The following is a 23,456-nucleotide window of genomic DNA, read 5'->3' as shown; positions in this document are numbered from 1 at the left end:
GTGTGGGAGGGATGAAAATCCAACTTTTCCTCTCAAATCTCATAAGGCATATTACACAAATATTTGAAAATGTTTTATCTGATGAACTCTATGCATATACATGAATTGATGAGGTCATATACATATTCAACAGGGCAGCTGATTGCTACTTTAGTAACCGCAGTGATATTTCTCATCTTACCTCTCCATTTTCCAGAGGGTGGATTTTGGAATAATACGAAGTGCATATAACTTCATCATCCTTTGCATAAGAAGGAGGTCCAGTGCGAGGGGTGATGTTGTAACGGGTCAGACATTCCGTGTCTGTGATAGCATGGTACTGCCAGGGTTCATAATTGTTGCCATCTAATGAACGCTCCAAAATCCAATTTCCAGGCCGTGGAGCATTAGCTGCTTTTACGATGACATAAGCAATCTGGAATACCTGAAAGAATAAAAAAAAAAGTCATCAGAATAACCTACATTGTGTTTCTTTAGCTGTTTCACTGGCCTCCCATAACAATCAAAATCTAAGACATTTTCCGCTCCATAATGTTTTGCCCCCCAAAATGGGGTGGAAATGATCTTACGGAACGAATATTACATCACAGGCCAGGCCACGGTGGCAGGGTCCTTTTACAGTGCTAAACCCCAATTCTTCTTTCTTTGTCATTGCCGGGACCTAGGGGAAGAAGCCTTCTCTGTGGGGGCCCTGACCCCCTGGAATCAGCTCCCCCCAGAGATTTGTATTGCCCCCACCCTCTTTGCCTTCTGCAAGAGTCTTAAGACTCATCTATGTCGCCAGGCTTGGGGCAATAAAATCTGCCCCCCCTGACTAATAATTGTGATACATGGTGCGATTGTACTGTTTGATTGATTGATTGAGTAATACATAGGGTTTTTAGCTATAGATTTTTTTTTTTAATGTATTAGATTTGTACTGTATGCTGTGTTTTTATATTTACTCTGTGAGCCAACCTGAGAAGGGCGGCATACAAATCTTAATAATAATAATAATAATAATAATAATAATAATAATAATAATAATAATAATAATAATAAATATAATAATAATAATAAAAATATAATAATAATAAATATAATAAATATGATAAATATAATAAATATAATAAATATAATAATAATAATAATAATAATAATAATAATAATAATAATAATAATAATAATAATAATAACAAATTGTTGCTTCCTCTGTGTATTTTTGGTGGTTCAGGTGTCAATAGGCAGAGCTGGCACATGACAGTACCACCTCTGTGGTACTGTCAAGCTCTGGCTGATTTTCTTGTTTTCTTCTTCTAAACCTAGGTCTTATGGCCAGGTGCATCTTGTGGAGCGAAAAATACAGTACAGTGATCCCCCGTTTATTGCGTCCCCAACCATTGCGAATAGGGTACTTCGCTATTTTTCAACCCGGAAGTCAAAAATACCATCTACGCATGCGTGCCGGGCACGCATGCGTAGATGGCAGCGGCTTCCCTGGGTCTTCCCCCTCTTGCTGGCGTCAGCGAGGAGTTTCCCCACCGCCCACGCAAACTCCTCGCTGCCGCCCGCCCTTCGCCCGCCCACGCCGTTCATTCTCGCCGCACGGGCCTGTCCACGCTGTCTCTCGGCGCTTTCCAGCTGAGTCCGGGAGCAAACTCGCTCCCCGACTCAGCTGGAAAGCGCCGAGAGACAGCGTGGACAGGCCCGTTCCTTGGCGCTGTCACTCGGGGCTTTCGTGCTGAGTCCGGGAGCGAACTCGCTCCCCGACTCAGCACGAAAGCCCCGAGAGACAGCGTGGACAGGCCCGTTCCTTGGCGCTGTCTCTCGGGGCTTTCGTGCTGAGTCCGGGAGCGAACTCGCTCCCCGACTCAGCACGAAAGCCCCGAGAGACAGCGTGGACAGGCCCGTTCCTTGGCGCTGTCACTCGGGGCTTTCGTGCTGAGTCCGGGAGCGAACTCGCTCCCCGACTCAGCTGGAAAGCCCCGAGAGACAGCGCCAAGGAACGGGCCTGTCCACGCTGTCTCTCGGCGCTTTCCAGCTGAGTCGGGGAGCGAGTTCGCTCCCGGACTCAGCACGAAAGCGCCGAGAGACAGCGCCCCCCGGACCCCCAACCCGGGTTTGGGGGGTGGTAGGAAGCTCCCATTGTTGGCGGAGACCTTTTAAAACACTCGCGCGGCTTCCAGGACTCGGTTTGGAAGCCGCGCGAGTGTTTTAAAAGGTCTCCGCCAACAATGGGAGCTTCCTAGCACACCCCCCGAGCCCCCAACCCGGGTTTGGGGGGTGGTAGGAAGCTCCCATTGTTGGCGGAGACCTTTTAAAACACTCGCGCGGCTTCCAGGACTCGGTTTGGAAGCCGCGCGAGTGTTTTAAAAGGTCTCCGCCAACAATGGGAGCTTCCTAGCACCCCCCCGAGCCCCCAACCCGGGTTTGGGGGGTGGTAGGAAGCTCCCATTGTTGGCGGAGACCTTTTAAAACACTCGCGCGGCTTCCAGGACTCGGTTTGGAAGCCGCGCGAGTGTTTTAAAAGGTCTCCGCCAACAATGGGAGCTTCCTAGCACACCCCCCGAGCCCCCAACCCGGGTTTGGGGGGTGGTAGGAAGCTCCCATTGTTGGCGGAGACCTTTTAAAACACTCGCGCGGCTTCCAGGACTCGGTTTGGAAGCCGCGCGAGTGTTTTAAAAGGTCTCCGCCAACAATGGGAGCTTCCTAGCACCCCCCCCCCGAGCCCCCAACCCGGGTTTGGGGGGTGGTAGGAAGCTCCCATTGTTGGCGGAGACCTTTTAAAACACTCGCGCGGCTTCCAGGACTCGGTTTGGAAGCCGCGCGAGTGTTTTAAAAGGTCTCCGCCAACAATGGGAGCTTCCTAGCACCCCCCAAACCCGGGTTGGGGGCTCGGGGGTGTGCTAGCGAGCCTCCCATGTCGGCGGGGATGTTTTAAAACACCCGCGCGACTTTCCAATGAGTCCCGAAGACAACGCGTTTGTCTTCGGGACTCATTGGAAAGTCGCACGGGTGTTTTAAAACATCCCCGCCGACATGGGAGGCTCGCTAGCACACCCCCGAACCCCCAACCCGGGTTTGGGGGTGTGCTAGCGAGCCCCTCATGTCGGCGGGGATGTTTTAAAACACCCGCGCCGCCCCCAATCTTAGGCTCCTCGCTAGCGCTGCGGAAGTAAAAACACCCTCTGCACATGCGCAGAGGGTGTTTTTACTTCCGCAGCGCTACTTCGCGAAAACCCGCTCGTTGCGGGGGGTCCTGGAACGGAACCCTCGCAAAGAGCGGGGGATCACTGTAATTCTATTGCATGATTTGGCTTTAAATAGTCTAAAAAGCACATAGCCTGTTTAAAGCTGTATCTCATAGAAGGAAACTGATGCTAAAAAAATGATGTGGAAAATTCTGTTCTGCTAGGGAACTATTGCTTTGAACAGGTTCTAGGTAAACTAGGTAACACAAATGAAAAAGTTATATATGAAAAAGTTTCGGCTGACTCAAATTCATCCCCATAACTAAAGAGGTTATCTGAATCCTGTCAGTGTTAAGGGTTTGGAACATGAAAATGGCAAGCAATTTCAATACCATAATCATTAAATGTAACAGAGAGTATGAAAGGGGCATTATTGTTGTAAATGTTAAATAAATAGATTGGTTCAACGAACTTAGTTTGCTGATATTGATAACACACAGGGCTGTTGGCCATATAGCTCATTCTCATCCCACCAATATTAAGTGAAAAGTAAATTCATTGTGTTTAATGTACAGGGATTCTATTAATGTCTTCATACAACATCAAAATTCAGATATTGAAGACATTTGAATGAGGAACAGAGAGATGTTGGCACTAGTGTTATACTATAAACCATACAAAAAATCCCAATAGGTCTCAATAATTGCACAGGATTTACCACTTAGCTTCATCCCTGCAAAATGCAGATAATTCAGATGTTAACTTATATTCAACAAGCTCTCTGCACATTTTGAAATGTAGAATAATATACTGTATAATATATAATATATAATAATAATAATAAATAATAATAAAACATATAACACTTCCCTGGTACAAAGATGAAGGGATTAGATACTGTAGCCTAGAGGTTAATTCTCTGCCTTATAAGGCAAAGGCTGCAAGTTCAAATCCCAATGAGGGTATAGTTAGCTGATGAGGCCAGAAAAAGGCCGAAATAGATCTACCCTAGTATCTCTTAATTTTCAAATTCAGCAAAAACACGTGACACCTATATATTTCCCTAGCATTTTTTCTCACAGGTGCATGATCTGCAGATGATCTCTGCCTGAAGCATAAGACTCCTGTTTTCATATACTCCATGGGGATTAGAAAGATGTAATCAATATTTATTATGATTTTTTTAAAATTTCAGTTGGTTTTCCAATTAATCTACAAAGGATTTATTTTCAACTAACATACATTATTTACTGAGTTAGGGTGACACACAACGTTATATTATCATAAACTGTGAATTTGTGAATATGTTAGCCTTCTTTATAAGTCAATCCTTATTATAAGACAGGAAAATGAGAGAGTATTATTTTCAGTAAAATAATAAAATTAAAATGTTTTCACACAATTGTGAGCATATTTAGGTAATATATGCTGCTCAAAAAAAGAAAGGGAACACTCAAATAACACATCCTAGATCTGAATGAATGAAATGTTCTCATTGAATACTTTGTTCTGTACAAAATTGAATGTGCACAACAGCATGTGAAATTGATTGTCAATCAGTGTTGCTTCCTAAGTGGACAGTTTGATTTCACAGAAGTTTGATTTACTTGGAGTTATATTGTGTTGTTTAAGTGTTCCCTTTATTTTTTTGAACAGTGTATTTTTCTAAGAGACCCAGTTTGGTGTACTGCTGAAGACATCAGGCTAGACCAGCGATGGCAAACCTATGGAACAGGTGCCATGGGTGGCACCCAGAACCATATCTGCTGGCATGCAAACTGTTGCCCTAGCTCTGCTCCAACGTGCATGCTTGTGCTGGCCAGCTGATTTTTGGCTTGCATAGAGGCTCTGGGAGGGCGTTTTTGGCTTCCAGAGAGCCTTTGGGGGATGGGGAAGGGTGTTTTTACCCTCCTCCACTTCCAGGGAAGCCTTTGGAGCCTGGGGAGGGCAAAACACGACCCTATTGGGCCCACCAGAAGTGGGAAACAGGCTGTTTCTGGCCCCTAGAGGGCCTCCAGGGGGGCAGGGTAAGCTGTTTTCACCCTCCCCAAGCATTGAATTATGGGTATGGGCACTCGTGTATGCGCGATAGCGTGCGCGCACGCTCTTTCGGCACCTGAGGAAAAAAAGGTTCGCCATCACTGGGCTAGACACTAGCAGATAAAGAATTACAGTCCCACTCAAGCTGGGTGATCTTGGCCAGTCATTCTGTCTCAGCCTGGGGAGGAGTCAATAACATAATTCTTTAAAAAAAACCCATTTTCCATTAGAACTTTCCATTGTCCAGATAGTTGCCAGAAAATAAGACTGCTCCAAAGGCAGCCTCCCCCCCAACTTATTGTAAATATTATACATATATTTATTCAGTGGTCAAAACCACTGACTAAACCGGAGAGGGGCGGCATACAAATCTAATAAATTATTAATTATTATTATTATTATTGTGGTTGTTTGGGAAGTAAAATCTCCTTCAAACTGAATTTCATCTCTGATTATTTCATTTTTGTTTATTTTGTTTATTTTTGTTTAATCCACTTTTTTTTTTTGGCATCAATATGAGTTTGCCACTGTCTTCTTTGGAAATATTATTTTAACATCCAGCCTAGTCTAAAGTCTTAATTTCCCAAATGGTCTTCTATCTAAATATTAATCAGGTTTGTAAATAACTTTTGAGTCTAAGTTGACCAAGTGCTTCCTTTTGGTGAGATTGACTCGCCAAATATTTCTGACAAATATTTCTGCCCACTTTGCATGTACAGTTCCCAAATACATTCACAATATAAAGGCAATCCTGATATACAGAATACTAAAACATTCCAGTTTCTCCAATGTACAATTAATCAACTGATATCTTTTTTCGAACAATTGAAATTGTCGAACACTAGACAATGTCGCTTGGCGGGACCTAGGGGGAAGAACCTTCTCTGTGGGGGTCCCGGGCCTCTGGAATCAGCTCCCCCCAGAGATTCGTACTGCCCCCACCTTTCTCGCCTTTCGTAAAAATCTAAAGACTCATCTATGCCACCAGGCTTGGAGCCATTAGATTCTTGCCCCCTGGCCGACGAATGACATGTATGTTGTTGTTGAGTGGGAATGATTGCTTTTAATATAATGGGGATTTTAGATTAGATAAGTGGGTTTTATATTAATTGGATTTAGGATTTGTATTGTATTGTTCTTTTTATGTGTTGAAAGCCACCCCGAGTCCCCGGAGAAGGGCGGCATATAAATCCAATTAATAAATAAATAATAAATAAATAAAGAAGTTACCTTAAAGTGTACTATATAATACAAATTCCCTTTATTTTCTACTGAGATAGAAAATGCCTAAATTTCTCTGGTATCAATCTACTGTTCTGAAGTAATAATGGGATAAAATAATTTTCATTTGTCAAGTTTAATAAATACAATATGCCACAAAGGTTTTTAAATTTAGTTATGGACTTAGAATAAGAAACCTAAAGAAAGACATTTTCTTTCTCTCCCTCAAAAACCAGAAGAAAATAATTCATTAGTATGGTAAAAGCTTGTGTTTTTCAACGGAACATTGCCAATTAACACCAACTAACATTCTGGAATTTGCTAATTACCAAATGGAACAGATGAAATAATTAAAGGTGTTTAATTTTTTTTTTCATGGTATCTTGGCAGCATTTTCGAGTTGGCACTAAAGTGAGAAAAGTAGAAAAAATGGACATTTCACACTATTATGCTGCTACTGTGACTAAATACTTCGGGGATTTCCCAACAGAGAATTTTGACAACTACGTAAAAGGGAATTTGTTGGCAACTGCTCTTTGGATATCTGTTCCAAGCCAACAGCTTCATTTTCCATAAAAGTAAGAACTACAATGCTAAAATTGCACAAAACTGCATTATGGAACTTTTTTTTTTAACTCATGAATTTGAATTGTAACTTGTAGACATTAAGAAACCAAAAATGAAGCTGTCTTGTCTGTTCAGTTATTATCTTTTTTCTTACATTAGCATACAGTTTGCTGGAAAGAATATTTGGCACTTATTCCAACAGCTCTGGGCTTAGCATATAAAAATAAATACATCTTCCCAAGTTTGGCTTAATGATTTTGAACCATAACCTTCATTCTCCTTGACCACTGACCAAGTTGATGGAAATGTATACAATGCAGTAGCAACAACATATTTATAGGATGTCCATGTAAAGTTCAGATTAGGAAGAAATTATATAAACAAAAATGAAATGGATTAAAATCCTACATTGTTAAAGTTTTCTTATTCCCAACAATAATCATTTTAATATTTCTATTACAGTATAATCACAAATAGGGCATAAACAGCTGTTATCTACTGTCTGCCAACATAAAGGTTCTACCTTATTACTACTTATTACCTTATTCTACCTTATTACTTATGTCTGACATCAACTGATTCATGTAACTGACTCTGTAAAAGAAGGAGATGGCAAAGGAGATTGACATTTGAAATACATGAACATTTTCTAAACCTGAAAGCATCACAGTAGTCCTACAATCATTCATAAGCATTTTTTCTATTCCAAGTAACTTGTAACACACTGGATAGCATTTACAAATTATGTTACCATTGATTTTGATTTAACACTGTAAATCAACTTCAACACAGAAGTGTGAAAATAAAGTATAAAACCACCAAGTGTGGGTGAAACCAACTCTGGCTTCATCTAAAAACTTTAAATAAAGTTAAATAAAGGGGAATCTGCCAGCTGGAAACTCTTTCCTCTATGATCCTCCCATTTCAGGCACTCTTTTTGCAACCGGAGAACGGGATCTGACCCTGAAAACACTTTTGTTTAAAAGGCTTTCAACACAGTTCCCTGGGCTGTTTCGGGAATCAGGCTCTGACTGGAGCACCAAAAGGGGGCTTGCTGGAAAGCCTGGCAGCATGTTTACAAAATGATAGGTCCAGAAAACATAGAAACATAGAAGATTGACGGCAGAAAAAGACCTCATGGTCCGTCTAGTCTGCCCTTATACTATTTCCTGTATTTTATCTTAGGATGGATATATGTTTATCCCAGGCATGTTTAAATTCAGTCACTGTGGATTTACCAACCACGTCTCCTGGAAGTTTGTTCCAAGCATCTACTACTCTTTCAGTAAAATAATATTTCCTCACGTTGCTTCTGACCTTTCCCCCAACTAACTTCAGATTATGTCCCCTTGTTCTTGTGTTCACTTTCCTATTAAAAACACTTCCCTCCTAAACCTTATTTAACCCTTTAACATATTTAAATGTTTCGATCATGTCCCCCCCTTTCCCTTCTGTCCTCCAGACTATACAGATTGAATTCATGAAGTCTTTCCTGATACGTTTTATGCTTAAGACCTTCCACCATTTTTGTAACCCGTCTTTGGACCCGTTCAATTTTGTCAATATCTTTTTGTAGGTGAGGTCTCCAGAACTGAACACAGTATTCCAAATGTGGTCTCACCAGCGCTCTATACAGGGGGATCACAATCTCCCTCTTCCTGCTTGTTATACCTCTAGCTATGCAGTCAAGCATTCCACTTGATTTCCCTACCACCTGACTGCACTGTTCACTCATTTTGAGACTGTCAGAAATCACTGCTCCCAAATCCTTGTCTTCTGAAGTTTTTGCTAACACAGAACTGCCAATACAATACTCAGATTGAGGATTCCTTTTCCCCAAGGGACACTTTAGGAATCAGACTCCATGTGGAAGTGAGGATCCGGCTGCTTGGAGCCACCCGAAAATGCAATGCACAGAGCGTGCGTGCAGGGCTACATTTGGAGTATAAGATGCACCCAGATTTCCATCCTCTTTGGGGGGGGGGGAGAAGGTATGTCTTATACTCTGAAAAGTAAGGTAAATGTTAAAAAAACAGACAAATGGTTATTCAACTCTTTAAAACTTCCAACATTGGAGTATTCACAACTTCTGGAGGCAAGTTGTTCCACTTTTTACTCTCTCTTTATTTTCCTTTCTCTGAATTTAGTTTGTATAAGTTTTTATTACTATAACATACAAACACACTATATACCACACAGGCCACAGGTGCCATGCAGAGCCCTCTCTGCAGGCACATGAGATGTTGCCCAGCTCAGCTCTATCATGCCTGTGGACCTGCCTCCCTCTGGCCAGCTGACTGGCCTACTAGGCCCAAAATGAGATGTGTGGGGGACAGCATCCTTCCCTGTGGCCGTTTATGATCCCAGGAGGCTGCAGGGAGGCCTGCTAGGCCCAAAATGAGATGTGTGGGGGACAGCACCCTTCCCTGTGGCCATTTTTGATCCCAGGAGACTGCAGGGAGGCCTCCTAGGCCTAAAATGAGATGTGTGAGGGACAGCACCCTTCCCTGTGGCCATTTTTGATCCCAGGAGGCCGCAGGGAGGCCTGCTAGGCCCAAAATGAGATGTGTGGGGGATAGCACCCTTCCCTGTAGCCGTTTTTGATCCCAGGAGACTGCAGGGAGGCCTGCTAGGCCCAAAATGAGATGTGGGTGGAGGGACAGCACCCTTCCCTGTGGCTGTTTTTGGTCCCAGGAGGCTGCAGGAAAGCCTGCTAGGCCCAAAATGAGATGTGGGGGGGGGGGGGGCAGCACCCTTCCCTGTGGCCGTTTTTGGTCCCAGCTGGCTGCAGGGTGCTAGGCCCAAAATAGGATGTGGGGGGAGGGACAACACCCTTCCTTGTGGCTGTTTTTGGTCACAGGAGGCTGCAGGGAGGTCTGCTAGGCCCAAAATGAGATGTGGGGGGGGGGGAGAGACAGCACCCTTCCCTGAGGCCGTTTTTGGTCCTGGCTGGCTGCAGGGAGGCCTGCTAGGCCCCAATGAGATGTGGGGGGGACAGCACCCTTTATGTACTGTTTTTATTATTGTTGTGAGCCGCCCCGAGTTTGCGGAGAGGGGCGGCATATAAATCCAATAAATCTAATCTAATCTAATCTAATCTTCCCTGTGGCCGTTTTTGGTCCCAGGAGGCTGCAGGGAGGTCTGCTAGGCCCAAAACAGGACAGGGGAGTTAGCATGTGAATGCATGGGGGGTTTGAGGAGTGTGGATGGATCACACATGAATAAGGGTGGAACACAGGGTGGTCATGCACACTTTTGGCATTCAGCCAGAAAAGGTTTAGCCATCATTACAGCAGTGGGCTACTAGCTGGAATGCTCAATTGTGCTCGCCGCAACGGCTTCCATGTGCTTGCAGGGCAAGTGCGATTTTGCTTCTGCATCTGTGGAGTTTATAAAATCATGCACGGAGCCACAGTTGCACCCGTGTTTTGGTGAGGTTTTTTTGCTTCTGCGCATCCGAAACATGGGCGCACCTGCGGATCCGTGTGCGATATATATATACACACACACATACATTATACACATATATACGGAGGGGGGGGGAAATACAGCAGACAGCAGATATATAATTGTTACTGCATATAGTAGCAATTATAATTCTTAGTCATTCTTCTTCCTGGCATTTTCCAAGTATAATTTTTTTCCTACTTTTCTAATGTTTTCCACTAAATGACAGAATAAACTGTAGGCTAGTCGCAGCCACAGTGAGTTAGACAAATGGATGCCATTCATGGAAATGACACAATGCAGCTTAAATACATCTAAAACATATTTTACCATCTTACAAAATGATCCTGCTTGCTATATATTGGCCTGTTTCAGAATGCTTTATAATGTAAGATTTCCTCAGGAAACGACTATATTTTACTACAGTATTTTTCTGATTTATTATCATGAGAAGTCATTTTCAACTTTCAAATTCCAGCTCTCGAAAAAGAATGGCTTGAAATAAATAGCGCAGCTGTTTTAAAGACATCCATTTGTATTTACGTTCCTCCAGCGATACATTTTATAGATCACAGAGGACTGAGATGAGCAAAGGGGGGGGGGAAGTATCAAGTATTCAAATCAAACATTTTAACTGCTGAGTTTTGGGCAGAGTTTGAATTAAGAGGCAGGAGATGCTCCATCAACTAAGTATCGTTAATTTAGAACTCTTCCTAGAAGCAGTATATTGGTTCTGATTATCACCAGGTATGAATGAAAAAGGAAAAGGCATGACGGAAATCATCTGAAATCAAAGTAATCAGGAACCGCAGCTGACCTCAGAAGAGAATCTAATGCTACCTTTTTAAAAATTGTTGCCGCTTTATTCAGTGTGATTATTAATTTAGATCATCCTTCTTGAAACTCTTGTTTAAATGTTTAACCAAGCAAGGATATTTGGTAATGGATTGAATTTTTTCATTTGAGACCCCAGAATAGGATTTCCATAACTGATTAAGAACATTAGAAGAGCCATGCTGAATCAGGCCAAAGCCCATCGAGTACAGCATTCTGTGTCACACAGTGGCCCACCAATTGTACATGGGGATCTTGAGCAGAAAGAGAAGGCAAGACCTTCCCTTTCCCCTGACCCACAACAAATGGTACTCAAGGAAATCCTGCCTGCTTCAACCAACTTAGAGGTGGCACATGGACATCCGTTTCAATAACCACCAATACACTTGGCATCCATGAATCTGTCTAGTCCTGCCTTGAAGCTATCAAGGCTGATAACTGTCACAACCTCTTCTGGAAGTGAATTCCATAAACCAACAACCCTCTGGTGAAGAAATATTTCCCTTGATTTGTCCTCACTTTCTTACCTATGAGCTTTAGGGAGTGCCCCCTTGTCCTAGTATTGTATGAGAGAGAAAATATTTTTTCTCTATCCACCTTTTCTATCCCATACATGATTTTATGCACTTCGATCAAGTCACCCCTTAAACAACGTCTTTCAAGGCTGAAGAGACCAAGGCATTGCAACCTGGTATCATAAGGGAGGTGCTCCATTTCCTTTATCATTCTTGTTGCCCTTTTTTGCACCTTTTCCAGTTCCATTATATCCTTCTTGAGGTGCGGTGACCAGAACTGTACACAGTACTCCAAGTGTGGTCTCACCATCGATTTGTACAGAGGCAATACAACGCTATTTTTGATTCCCTTCCTAATCATGCCAAGCATGGAATTTGCTTTTTTTACTGTTGTTGCGCACTGGGTTGACATCTTCATTGAGCTGTCCACCAAAAGCCCAAGATCCCTTTCTTGGGTTGTCTCAGGAAGTTTGGTCCCCCTCAGTTGGTAGGTATAATTGGGGTTCTTTGCCCCGATGTGCATAACTTTGCACTTGTTTAGGTTATAATGCATTTGCCACTTTGTTGTCCACTCACTCAATTTCGAGAGAACCTTCTGGAGCTCCCGACAATCAGTTTCACTTTTCACTACCCGGAACATTCCTGAAGGTATGTGGGGATTAAATCTTACAGTCAGCATAGCCAAAGGCACTGGAGTGTTGTCTCTAATCAAACAGCAGTTATTGATCAATACAAAATTATCACAAAAATGCTGAAATTTGCACAGCCTAGAAGCTCTCTTTGTTAACCCTGATAATGCTGGACTTTGGCTCCCAGGATCTCCACTTTTTCCTTGTCAGGTAAAATTGTTGAGATGTGTAGCAAATCAGATACAGTAAAAGCAAATCTGGATTCCTTTCAGTCAAGATTCAGGCCTTCATACAGGGGATATGATATGGTTTGCCCTGGTGGGTTACCCTTTCTGTTCATTTCAGATCTTCTAGCAGCTTCCACTATTATCAGCCATGGTATTCTTCTAGATTGCCTTCAAATATTGGAGATTGTGAAACAGAGATTTCATTCTGCCTTCAGTGGTAATAGGAAAAGATAGGTCAGCTCAGTGGTCAATCTCTTGGGGATTAACTCTCCAACCTCCACTTTTTAACATCTACATGGAACCACTGGAAGAGGTTATGTAGCAGGCTTATAAAATTTATGCATGGTATGCTAGTATGTATGATTGGTTTCTAAACTGGGGTTTTTTAAATTAACTTAAATATTAGATTTGTTTACATTGTATTGCTGTTGCTGTGAGCCGCCCCGAGTCTGCGGAGAGGGGCGGCATACAAATCTGATTAATAAATAAAATAATAAAAATAAATAATAAATATATGAGGGTTATCCGGAAAGTAAGGTTACAAGGAACGTAGCTCTCGTGGGAATGTTCACAGGGGAAATTGATATTATTATTGTGTAGTGGGAAGCCAGCAGAAGAGAACGAGCAGTGCCAGTGGTCAGTAGATCATCGACTGGCACTGTGGTGAAGGTTAGAGATGAGCATCCTCATTCCATTTCCCTCCAAGTGCGAAGTATGCACTGTAATACACTACCGGAATGCTAAGGGCATGAACACTGCTGTGATGGGTGCCCAAGATGCTTACTGAAGCGCACAAAATTGACAAAGTCGGTGCCGCCTGAGAATTTCTTGACCGTTTTGAGATTGAAGGTGAGGCTTTTCTCAACTGTATAGTGACAGGAGATGAAACTTGGGCTTATCACCATACTCCAGAGAGCAAACGTCAAATCAATACAGTGGCGCCATACCCATTCTCCTTCAGCCAAGAAATTCAAAACTCCACAATCAGCGAGAAAAATCTTGGGCACCCATCATGCACAAATCTTGGGCATACATCGCAGCAGCTTTCATGCCCTTAGCATTCAGTTAGCATAATACAGTGTGCGCTTTGCACTTGGGAGGGAAGCTGGCACTGCTCATTCTCTTCCGCTGGCTTCCCGCTACACAATAGTAATACCAATTCCCCTCGTGAACATTCACCGCGAGAGCTACATGTCCTTTAACCTTACTTTCTGGATAACCCTGTATATGAAACCAACTTTATATGGAAATTGCAAGATGTGGTGGAGATGTCAACGATGCCTTAGGGTTGTTCTCAGGGTCTGGATGGAATGAAATGGACAGAGATTGGACACAAGCAAGATGGAGTTACTGTTTGTCCTTCAGGATCTTCTCTGAATTCCTTCTCTGAATTCTTGATAACAAGCTCTGCCTCCAAAGGACCAGATTTATGATACGCAGGTCCTTCTAAACTCACAGCTTTTGCTGGGGCGGCGGGTAATAGATGAAGGTCTGTAGGACCCTTTTCCAACTCTGTTTGGTGAAATACTTTTTGACCAAAACACAAAATACAAAAACACTCTGTACCCATAATAATTCATGTCTTTATTACAACCTGGATGAACTATTGCAATTCATATGATATGGGGCTGTCTTGAAGGATCACTTGGAACCTATACTTGGTCAAGAATGCCACCCATTATTGGAAGCAGTTTATGCCTTTACTTTGGGTCCTGCTTTGGGTCCTGCTTTCATGTACAATTTATAAAGCTTATTTTGACCTATGATAGCATCTATCTATCCCAAGACCAAACCAATATTAGCCATACTATAAGGTCTTATTGGGTGAAATGTCTAAAAACTAAGTAGATAAAAGACCCTACTTTTTAGCAGTGGCACTTACTCTTTGGAAAAACTTAAAATTAGCCTTCTCCCTTATTCTATCAGGAAAATGATTAAACAGCAATGTTTCATAGGTTACTATTTAGAATTATTTAGTGAAGTATGTACATAGATTAAATACATTGGATTTAGATTTTTTTTTCTTTGTGCTGTTTTGGTCAATAATGTGTTTGTGGGGTTTTACACTGATCTTAAATATTTTTATTAGACTTAGCTGGACACTTTAATTATTTTCTACAAATCATATAAGCCAATAAGCAGCTTACACGATTGAATCAGGATATAAATGTAATGAATAGATAAAATATGAATACATTTTCTAGCTTACTTTTTGGCTATTTCCGATGGCAATTCTAATTCAACTTTTCAAAAGAAGCTGAATGTATAGATCTGGAGTTAATTTCAGATGTAGGGTAACCATTCTATGAATTTCAATTCCTTCAATCTGACACTTTTGGGGTTAACAATTCTGCCCTGTTTATTGCTGGTTTTTGTGAAGTTCTTATCAAAAAAGGAAAATTTACATTTTTTGTCATAATTAATTCTGATTACTTTGGTCATGCTTAATTTGACTAGGTCCTTATAGACTCGTGTAATAAAATAATGCCTTTAACACACCTACCCTTGAAAATGGATGCCATTATTAGGAAATTGATCTCATATCAATCCATATTACTTTATCTCCTGTTTTGTATCTTAATTTCTGGATTCCATTCTGCATGTACAGTTTTTCCTTAAAGTCCTAAATTGGGTATCAAACTCAAATCATAGCAGCATCAATGTATATTCCCCCCAGTGAAGGGCTACCAAAAGTTTTACTACCGCACTGTGGGCGTGGCTTATGCAGGATGCCCTGCATTTTCTTTCAACATCTTTCAGTGCAAATTGGGTGCTCTGGGATGAAGCTCCATTTTCGCTACCACACTGCATTCCCCCCGTCTGGGCAGTATCCCACCCTCCACTAAACAGGGCATGTGGATAGCCAGCATGTGGTGCATCCAGCCCACAGGCCACAAGTTTAACAATCTTGCTCTAAATGAATCCTTCCTAAATGTTCATACAAAGAAGAAGGAATCAAAGTTATTCAGACTTGATTTTTAATTAAGGTTGCATTGCTAAGTATATTTAGATGGAAGTTTATTCCAGTGAAATCTATGATGAGCTAGTGGTAAATAACACATTCAGTGTTTTACTGAAGCATTCATTTAACCCATATGTAGAAAGCAAAAACACTTAAGTACTGTGCTATAAAGCCAGCTGGTTTTATCGATTAAAAGATCAATGTCTTCCTTTAATATTTAGAAAAGTGCAATGTACTTTCATTTCAGTTGTAACAATTATCTTGCTAGTTCCAAATAGCAATAGATGAAATTACAAGTTCTACAGGACTAAATACTATATATTGCTAGAAATCTTTTTAGTTGCCGATTCCATGCCTTGGAATTGTTCTCTTTGAGAACTAATCTTCTATTTAAACCTAAATTTTGGCTGTATGGATTTGGTCTGGGCATAGCAATTGACAATATTATTGGGCTGAGTATCAAGCTTAGCAGTTTCAATGTTTTTGTTAATCACACTGCTCATGATGGACTATGTTGTACATACCAATAAATGCAGTACAATCGTATGAAGTACAGTCAGTTTTGTGCTCATTTCATGCTATTAGTTAAATCATTCTTGAAAAATGCAACTAAAATTCTGAATTAAACTCCTATGAGAGCAGCCTTTGTTTTATTCATATGCAGATAGAGCTGAAACATAATAAGCATTTAATACTATAGTAGACAAAGCATCAAATTGAATCATGCATTGGTTAATAAAATGTATTTCCACTTTAGCCTTTGAGAAAAATTCCAAAAGCTGTTTTTTAATGGAAAATAATTGCAAAGTTATTTACATTCCACAGAACCATGGACCAAACTGCATATACTGATTGCTATGAATCACTTAGATTACAAGACAGTACTTGGTAAGAACAGAATAGATTTTGACAACCAGCTACACCATCAGAAGCATAAGATTGGTAGGTACCGTATATACTCGAGTATAAGCCGACCCGAGTATAAGCCGAGGCACCAGTTTTGCCACAAAAAAACACTGGGAAAACTTATTGATCCGAGTATAAGCTGAGGTTAGAAAATGCAGTGGCTACTGGTAACTTATAAAAATGGAAACCAATAAAATTACATTAATTGAAATATCAGAAGATTACATGTTTTAGAATATTTATTTTAAAGAAAACCAGTAAACTAGCTCTGTAAATTTAAAACAGGATTCCTTCTCATCATCTCATCATTAATTGGATTTACATTATTGTTCTGTTTTTATATATGCTGTGAGCCACCCTGAGTCCTTGGGGAGGGGCAGCATACAGATCCAGTTAATTAATTAATTAATTAAATAAATAAATAAATAAATAAATAAATCTGTATATCCAAACAGAGCTTCAGCATTAGCTGCTGTGAGGTTATCAGCATAGAAAACCAGATAGGTAGGTAGGTAGGTAGGTAGATGATAGATAGATAGATAGATAGATAGATAGATAGATAGATAGATAGATAGATGATAGACAGACAGACAGACAGACAGACAGACAGACAGACTAGTGAGACAAGCAAAACTTGCAAAACACAGACAGCTCTTGTGGTTTTGTATCCTAAATTTGCAGGTCCTATTAAGAATCAAACTCATTTTTAAAATATGTAAAATGCTTCCCCTCAAATTTGTTAATTGAAACTTGCTCTCAAACCCACTTTATAAAAGGCAACTTTTAAAGATCCACAAACACACTTTAGGAATTCCTGTCTAGCTCTTGCCTTATTAGTTCCTATCCAAGCAAGGATAGCAACTACCACAAAATACCATTTTTTAAACAGTTTAAATCCTTTCAAAGGAGGGGGAGGAGAATCTGACAGCAGGGGGCCTTTTTAATCCAACTAAGGGCAATGCAGAGAGAGCAAGGAATAGTTACTGTAAACCTGTTGACAAATACACACAGGGAGTAAAAAAAAAAGCCTCCGGGTTTCAGCAAGAGGTAGCTGGCTTTTTTCACGGCGGGGGGGGAGAGGGGGCACACACACACACACACACGACCTCACCGCCTTTCCATTGCTTTTTTCCCCTCTCGGTTGGAGCACATGGCTGGCTCCTTTGCTTGAGCAAGGGAGAGGAAGAACCAGCCCCACCCCTCCCACAGCTCCTACGGCAAGCCAGAGGAGAAAAAAGCTGGTGCCTCCTCGCTCTGGCTCAAGCAATGGCGCCCTCTTGTCATTGACCCGAGTATAAGCCGAGGTTGTGTTTTTTCAGCCCATTTTTGGACTGAAAAACTCGGCTTATACTCGAGTATATACAGTATTTTGTTTGCTCAATACTAGTTAGAAGGAAAACATGAGGATTATGGAAACCAGCAGAAAATAACAAAATTTAGAATTAGAAAATGACACCAAATCTTGAGGTGCTATAGATCAGAAGAAGATGCAATTCCACCTGAACATTAAAGCAGGGGTCCCCAACTCTCAGTTCATGAACTAGCACTGGGCCACAGCATGCCAGAAACTGGGCTGCGCAAACAAGCAAAGCCCTATCCATCGTATACAGGCAGCATGCCCACTCTGTGGAAAAACCTCTCTCCATGGAACCAGTCCCTGGTGCCCAAAAGGCTGCAGACTGCTGTATTAAAGGTATGTTTGTTTCATAGAAAACTCCAGAGTAGAAATTAAGTAGATCATTCATTGAAAAATGCATATTGTCCCAAAGCAAAGTAGATATTTCCACAATGGACTTCACTGAAAAATATGTTAATAATAATGTTTCTGATTGTTTTTTCAGTTTTGAAATTCATATCTTTTCCATTTTGGATATTGAGGAAGAAATCTATACCCAATGGAATATGGGCTGAACAAGAGAAATTAAGTAGCTCTTAAGTAGCAAATCTTTGAGAAAGTAAATGCCTCAAAGCCGATTGAAAACCTTCTGGATCTGCATGGCCTTCATGTCGATCAGTGGTTCTCAACCTGGGGGTTGGGACTCCTTTTGGGGGTCGAATAACCATTTCACAGGGGTTGCCTAAGACCACGGTACTCCTATGGTATTAAGAACTAAAGCTTCTATTCTATTCTATTTTTACAATCCGACCAATCAGGTGTTTACAGTGGGGGTGTCCCTCTGACCTTCCTGCCAATCAGCTTAAAGCTCTGTTGGGCGAATTGGCGCTAGACTTATGGTTGGGGGTCACCACACCATGAGGAACTGTATCAAGGGGTCACGGCATTAGAAAGATTGAGAACCACTGATGTAGATGAAGCTTTGTACAGAGTCCTGAAGGTGAAAAACAGGATCCAGCCCTACAAACATTAAGCTTAATGTCCATGTGAACTCAGGCGGAGAAAAACATAAATAGGACTGCTCATATCAAACCAGCAGTTATGAAATAGCTCTCAGCCACAAGTTTGTGTTCACCAAACAAAGCCATAGACTTTGCAAGTCTTGCTGGTATAAAACAATGTCACCAAAACAATTGCAAAAGCTTGTTACTCAAGTAGGAATAATGAACAAATGTGCCACTATCAAAAACTATGTTTCATTCTAAAAGGTTTAACTGTTAACAATCGTTTTCATCAATGGATTATCCCCCCATGAAATCTAAATATTGTATATGTATATGTTTTAATGGAAAGTACATTTAAAAGTCCTCTCCCTATCAAAAATACATCTGAAAACTGTTTTCTGAAGAAATACTTTTTGAACTTCAACAAAAGTTCCAACATTCAGAGTTTTTTAGATTTAGCAAACATCCATAAATGTTTTGATTTTTTTAAATTTTCTTCTCTTTCTACACTTTTAAACAACACTTGGTTTTCATATACAGTATATATATGGGCCGAGAGGCAAAAAGGAAGCTGTGATGCTCCTTCAATATACCAGGGTGATTTGACACAAAAAACATGTAACCTTTCCCTGGCATAGAGCTGAAGGGATTGGATACTGTAGCCCCTAAAGGTTAATTCTCTGCCTTACAAGGCAAAGGCTGCAAGTTCAAGTCCCAGTGAGGGTATGGCTACCTGATGAGGCCAGAATAAGGCCAAAATAGATCTATCCTAGTCTCCCTTAATTTTCAAATTCAGCAAAAATATGTGACGTGTGTGTGTGTGTTTGTAGGTATAGGTATACAGTACTTATATTCCAGTTCTCGCTAAACTGAGTAGATATGAGACTGGATTTTTAAAACAAAGTCTAGTTTGGACCTAGAAAGAAACAGATAACATAAAACGTATTCTGAACATTCAAGTGCTGTCAAATCTTCTGTGCTTTCCTCATATATATATATGCACATGTATATAGAATAGAATAGAATAGAATAGAATAGAATTTTATTGGCCAAGTGTGATTGGACACACAAGGAATTTGTCTTGGTGCATATGCTCTCAACGTACATAAAATAAAATATACATTTGTCAAGAATCATGTGGTACAACACTTAATGATTGTCATAGGGGTCAAATAAGCAATGAAGAAGCAATATTAATAAAAATCTTAGGATATACGCAACAAGTTATAGTCATACAGTCAACATGGGAGGAAATGGGTGATAGGAATGATGAGAAAAACTAGTAGAATAGAAGTGCAGATTTAGTAGAAAGTCTGACAGTGTTGAGGGAATTATTTGTTTAGTAGAGTAATGGCGTTCGGGGAAAAACTGTTCTTGTGTCTAGTTGTCTTGGTGTGCAGTGCTCTGTAGCGACGTTTTGAGGGTAGGAGTTGAAACAATTTGTGTCCAGGATGTGAGGGGTCAGTAAATATTTTACCCGCCCTCTTTTTTACTCGTGCAGTATACAGGTCCTCAATGGAAGGCAGATTGGCAGCAATTGTTTTTTCTGCAATTCTGATTATCCTCTGAAGTCTGTGTCGGTCCTGTTGGGTTGCAGCACCAAACCAGACAGTTATAGAGATGCAGATGACAGACTCAATGATTCCTCTGTAGAACTGAATCAGCAGCTCCTTGGGCAGTTTGAGCTTCCTGAGCTGGCGCAGAAAGAACATTCTTTGTATATGAGGAATGCACAGAAGGTTTGACACACATACCTTGTATCTATTTTATATTTAAAAACTAGGCTATCATTGAGGAACAGAATGAGATATTAAGAAAACAGTAGCTGTTGAAAGAAGACATTTATGAATAGAGCTGTAACAGAATAATTATTAAATGGAACACATTGAAAGCATATGAGTTCAAAGCCACAAGACAAATGTAATTATTCTTTTCCTCATCACATTAACTGATCATTACCTCATCTGAGTCCCCCCCCCAAAAAAAAACCCTCTTAAAAATCAAACATATAAGGGAAGCTAAATCAAATGAAATGACTACAAACTAGTAATATGAAATAATGAAAATAAGGAAAGTGTTATCTTATCAGGCAAAAATCACAAGGCAACTCCTAATGTTAACAAAAGTGAACTTTAAATTAAAATTGTGTGCCAAGAACACTTATAGGCACCAACAGCTGGTAAATTATTTGTTACTAAGCTACAGGCTGTTACCTCTGACCAGCATAACTAAACAGAATGGGGATCTTCCCTCTATTGGCGGAACTTGAAGGTGATTATAAAGGCATAAAAGTTAATTTGCAAGCACAGTAAGATATCTAACTGTTCAATAGCTAGCCAACAGCTTTCATTGGGGGATGTTACATCATGGGCCAATGTGGATGATGCAGCATGTTGGTGATGTGGCCAACAAAATGGATGCTATCATGTTTTGTAATGAGTGTTCCAAAATCTAAGCCAAATCTCAGACCTAATCAATGTATTAGTTTAAATATCAGGGGAAAAATATCAATTAATAAATCAGAGAACCTATTTAAGATTTTTAAAAATTTCTTATTTATTTTCTTTATTTTGTGCATGATATGACTGTGTGTATGTATTTTATCTATTGGGTTTTTTTTTCTTTTTAGACCTTTTAATGTAAAACTGTTATTTTAGATTTTAATTATTAGATTTGTTACCATGTATTGTTTTTATCACTGTTGTGAGCCGCCCTGAGTCTACGGAGAGGGGCGGCATACAAATCTAATAAATAATAATAAAAATTATTATTATTATTTATTTGATTTTTATGCCGTCCTTCTCCTTGGACTCAGGGCAGCTTACAACATGTTAACAATAGCACTTGCTAACAGAGCCAGCGTAATGCCCCCACAATCTGGGTCCTCATTTTACCCATCTTGGAAGAATGGAAAGCTAAGTCAACCTTGAGCCGGTGATGAGATTTAAACCGCTGACCTGCAGATCTACAGTCAGCTTCAGTGGCCTGTAGTACAGCACTCTACCTGCTGCGCCACCCTGGCTCATATAAAAACTTGCTCAAGCATTTGCTTAGTTGAAGAAAGTTTTGGATTTTTTTTTGGAAAGGTAGGGTATATATAAGTGATGGGGAACTTTTAGACACCGAGTGCCCAAACTTTGTGTGCGCATGCGCAAACCGAAAGGCATGCATGTGCATGAGAATGTGCACATGTGTAGACATGCACGGGCATGCATGGACATACATGGACATATACACATGTGCAGACATGCAGATGCACAGACATGCATGCATGAATGCGTGAACATGCATACATGCACAGCAGAGATCTCAAGACCAGCTGGCCAGCGGGAGGCGGTACATCCCAACATTGGCAGCGTGGCAAGAGGTAAGATCTACTTCTTTCATGAGGTTCTATTTTGTCATTTTCAGGGAAACAGAACCTCACAAAACAAACACCATGGACATCTGGCCTGGGGCAATGGTGCGTGTGCCAGCAGAGAGGGCTCTGCATTCCACCTTTGGCACGCATGCCATAGGTTTGCCATCACAAGTTCTCCTTGTCCACCTCAGGTCATGTCAGATTCTGAGGAGGATTATTATTATTTATTATTTATTAGATTTGAAGACTTGGAGCAGCTCACAACAGGAGCCAGGCCCCTCTGGATATCCTGGGCCAGGGGGTTGACAGATGAAGCAGAGAGCGAGAGTGAGGGAGAAAGTGACTTGAGTGAGCCTGAGGAACCACTAGAGGAAGCTGATGTGACAATGGGGGAGGGGTCTCAGTCAGAGGATGAGGAAGACATGAGAGTGGAAAGTCAATGGATTTCTCTCACTATAGAAGATTATTGAGAAGGCGAGAGGAGTTACATAGTAAAAAGTATTAGCTTATAGCCTTAGACTCTTTGAGGTGTGATGTCACTTCCAGGCAGTATAAAGGCAAAGGATTGTGGAAAATGAGGTGTGGAGATTCAACATTGCTCAATGGAAGAGATGTGAAACTGCGGGTGTGCTTGAACAAAGCTTTAAAACCATGATTTCTGCCTCAATAACACTCATTCTCAGATGGATGCTTGTTGCCAGGAATCTGGTGAGCGTAAATCATATGCTTAAATGATAAATGGACTTTGTTATCTATTGGAATGCTAATTAGGCCAAGCTTGGCATTTTTCCCGGACCTTGTTGACATTTATCTCCCAAAAAGAAAATCCTCCCTTCTCTGAGTCTTTTAAAACCTGTTTTCATTATGGGTGCTTATATCAATAAAGAGTTTGACTTATTTATAAAATAAAAGATTTTTGAGTCAGGGGTTTCGTTCCAAGGGCTGTGCACAGAACAGGTATATGCCATATGTAACTTGTATGTATGTATGTATGTATGTATGTATGTATGTATGTATTCATGTATGTATGTATTTATTTATTTATTTATTTATTTATTTATTTATTTATTTATTGGATTTGTATGCCACCCCTCTCCATAGACTCGATATGATATATGATACACATTTAATAGTTTGTAAACACTATTTTCTACCCTATAATCTAGACAACATGGGTTGTACAGGTAGTCTTCAACCTACGTCCATAATTGAGCCCAAAAAGTTATGTTGTTCAGTG

General features: G+C 40.7%; 1 protein-coding gene across 1 annotated transcript in view; it reads right to left on the bottom strand.

The window, feature by feature from the left end:
- Nucleotides 1-23,456, bottom strand: part of LAMA2 (laminin subunit alpha 2) — a 528,196-nt gene that overhangs the window by 386,571 nt on the left and 118,169 nt on the right. Inside the window, exon 4 of the mRNA XM_070733489.1 lies at nucleotides 182-424. Within this exon, the coding sequence (XP_070589590.1) occupies nucleotides 182-424 (243 nt within the window). The remainder of the gene's footprint in view (nucleotides 1-181; nucleotides 425-23,456) is intronic.

The sequence above is a fragment of the Erythrolamprus reginae genome, chromosome 1 (genome assembly GCF_031021105.1).
Source record: "Erythrolamprus reginae isolate rEryReg1 chromosome 1, rEryReg1.hap1, whole genome shotgun sequence".
Taxonomy (NCBI): Eukaryota; Metazoa; Chordata; class Lepidosauria; order Squamata; family Dipsadidae; genus Erythrolamprus; species Erythrolamprus reginae.
The sequence above is the reverse complement of the archived record's forward strand: the minus strand, read 5'-3'. Positions and strand labels throughout refer to the sequence as shown.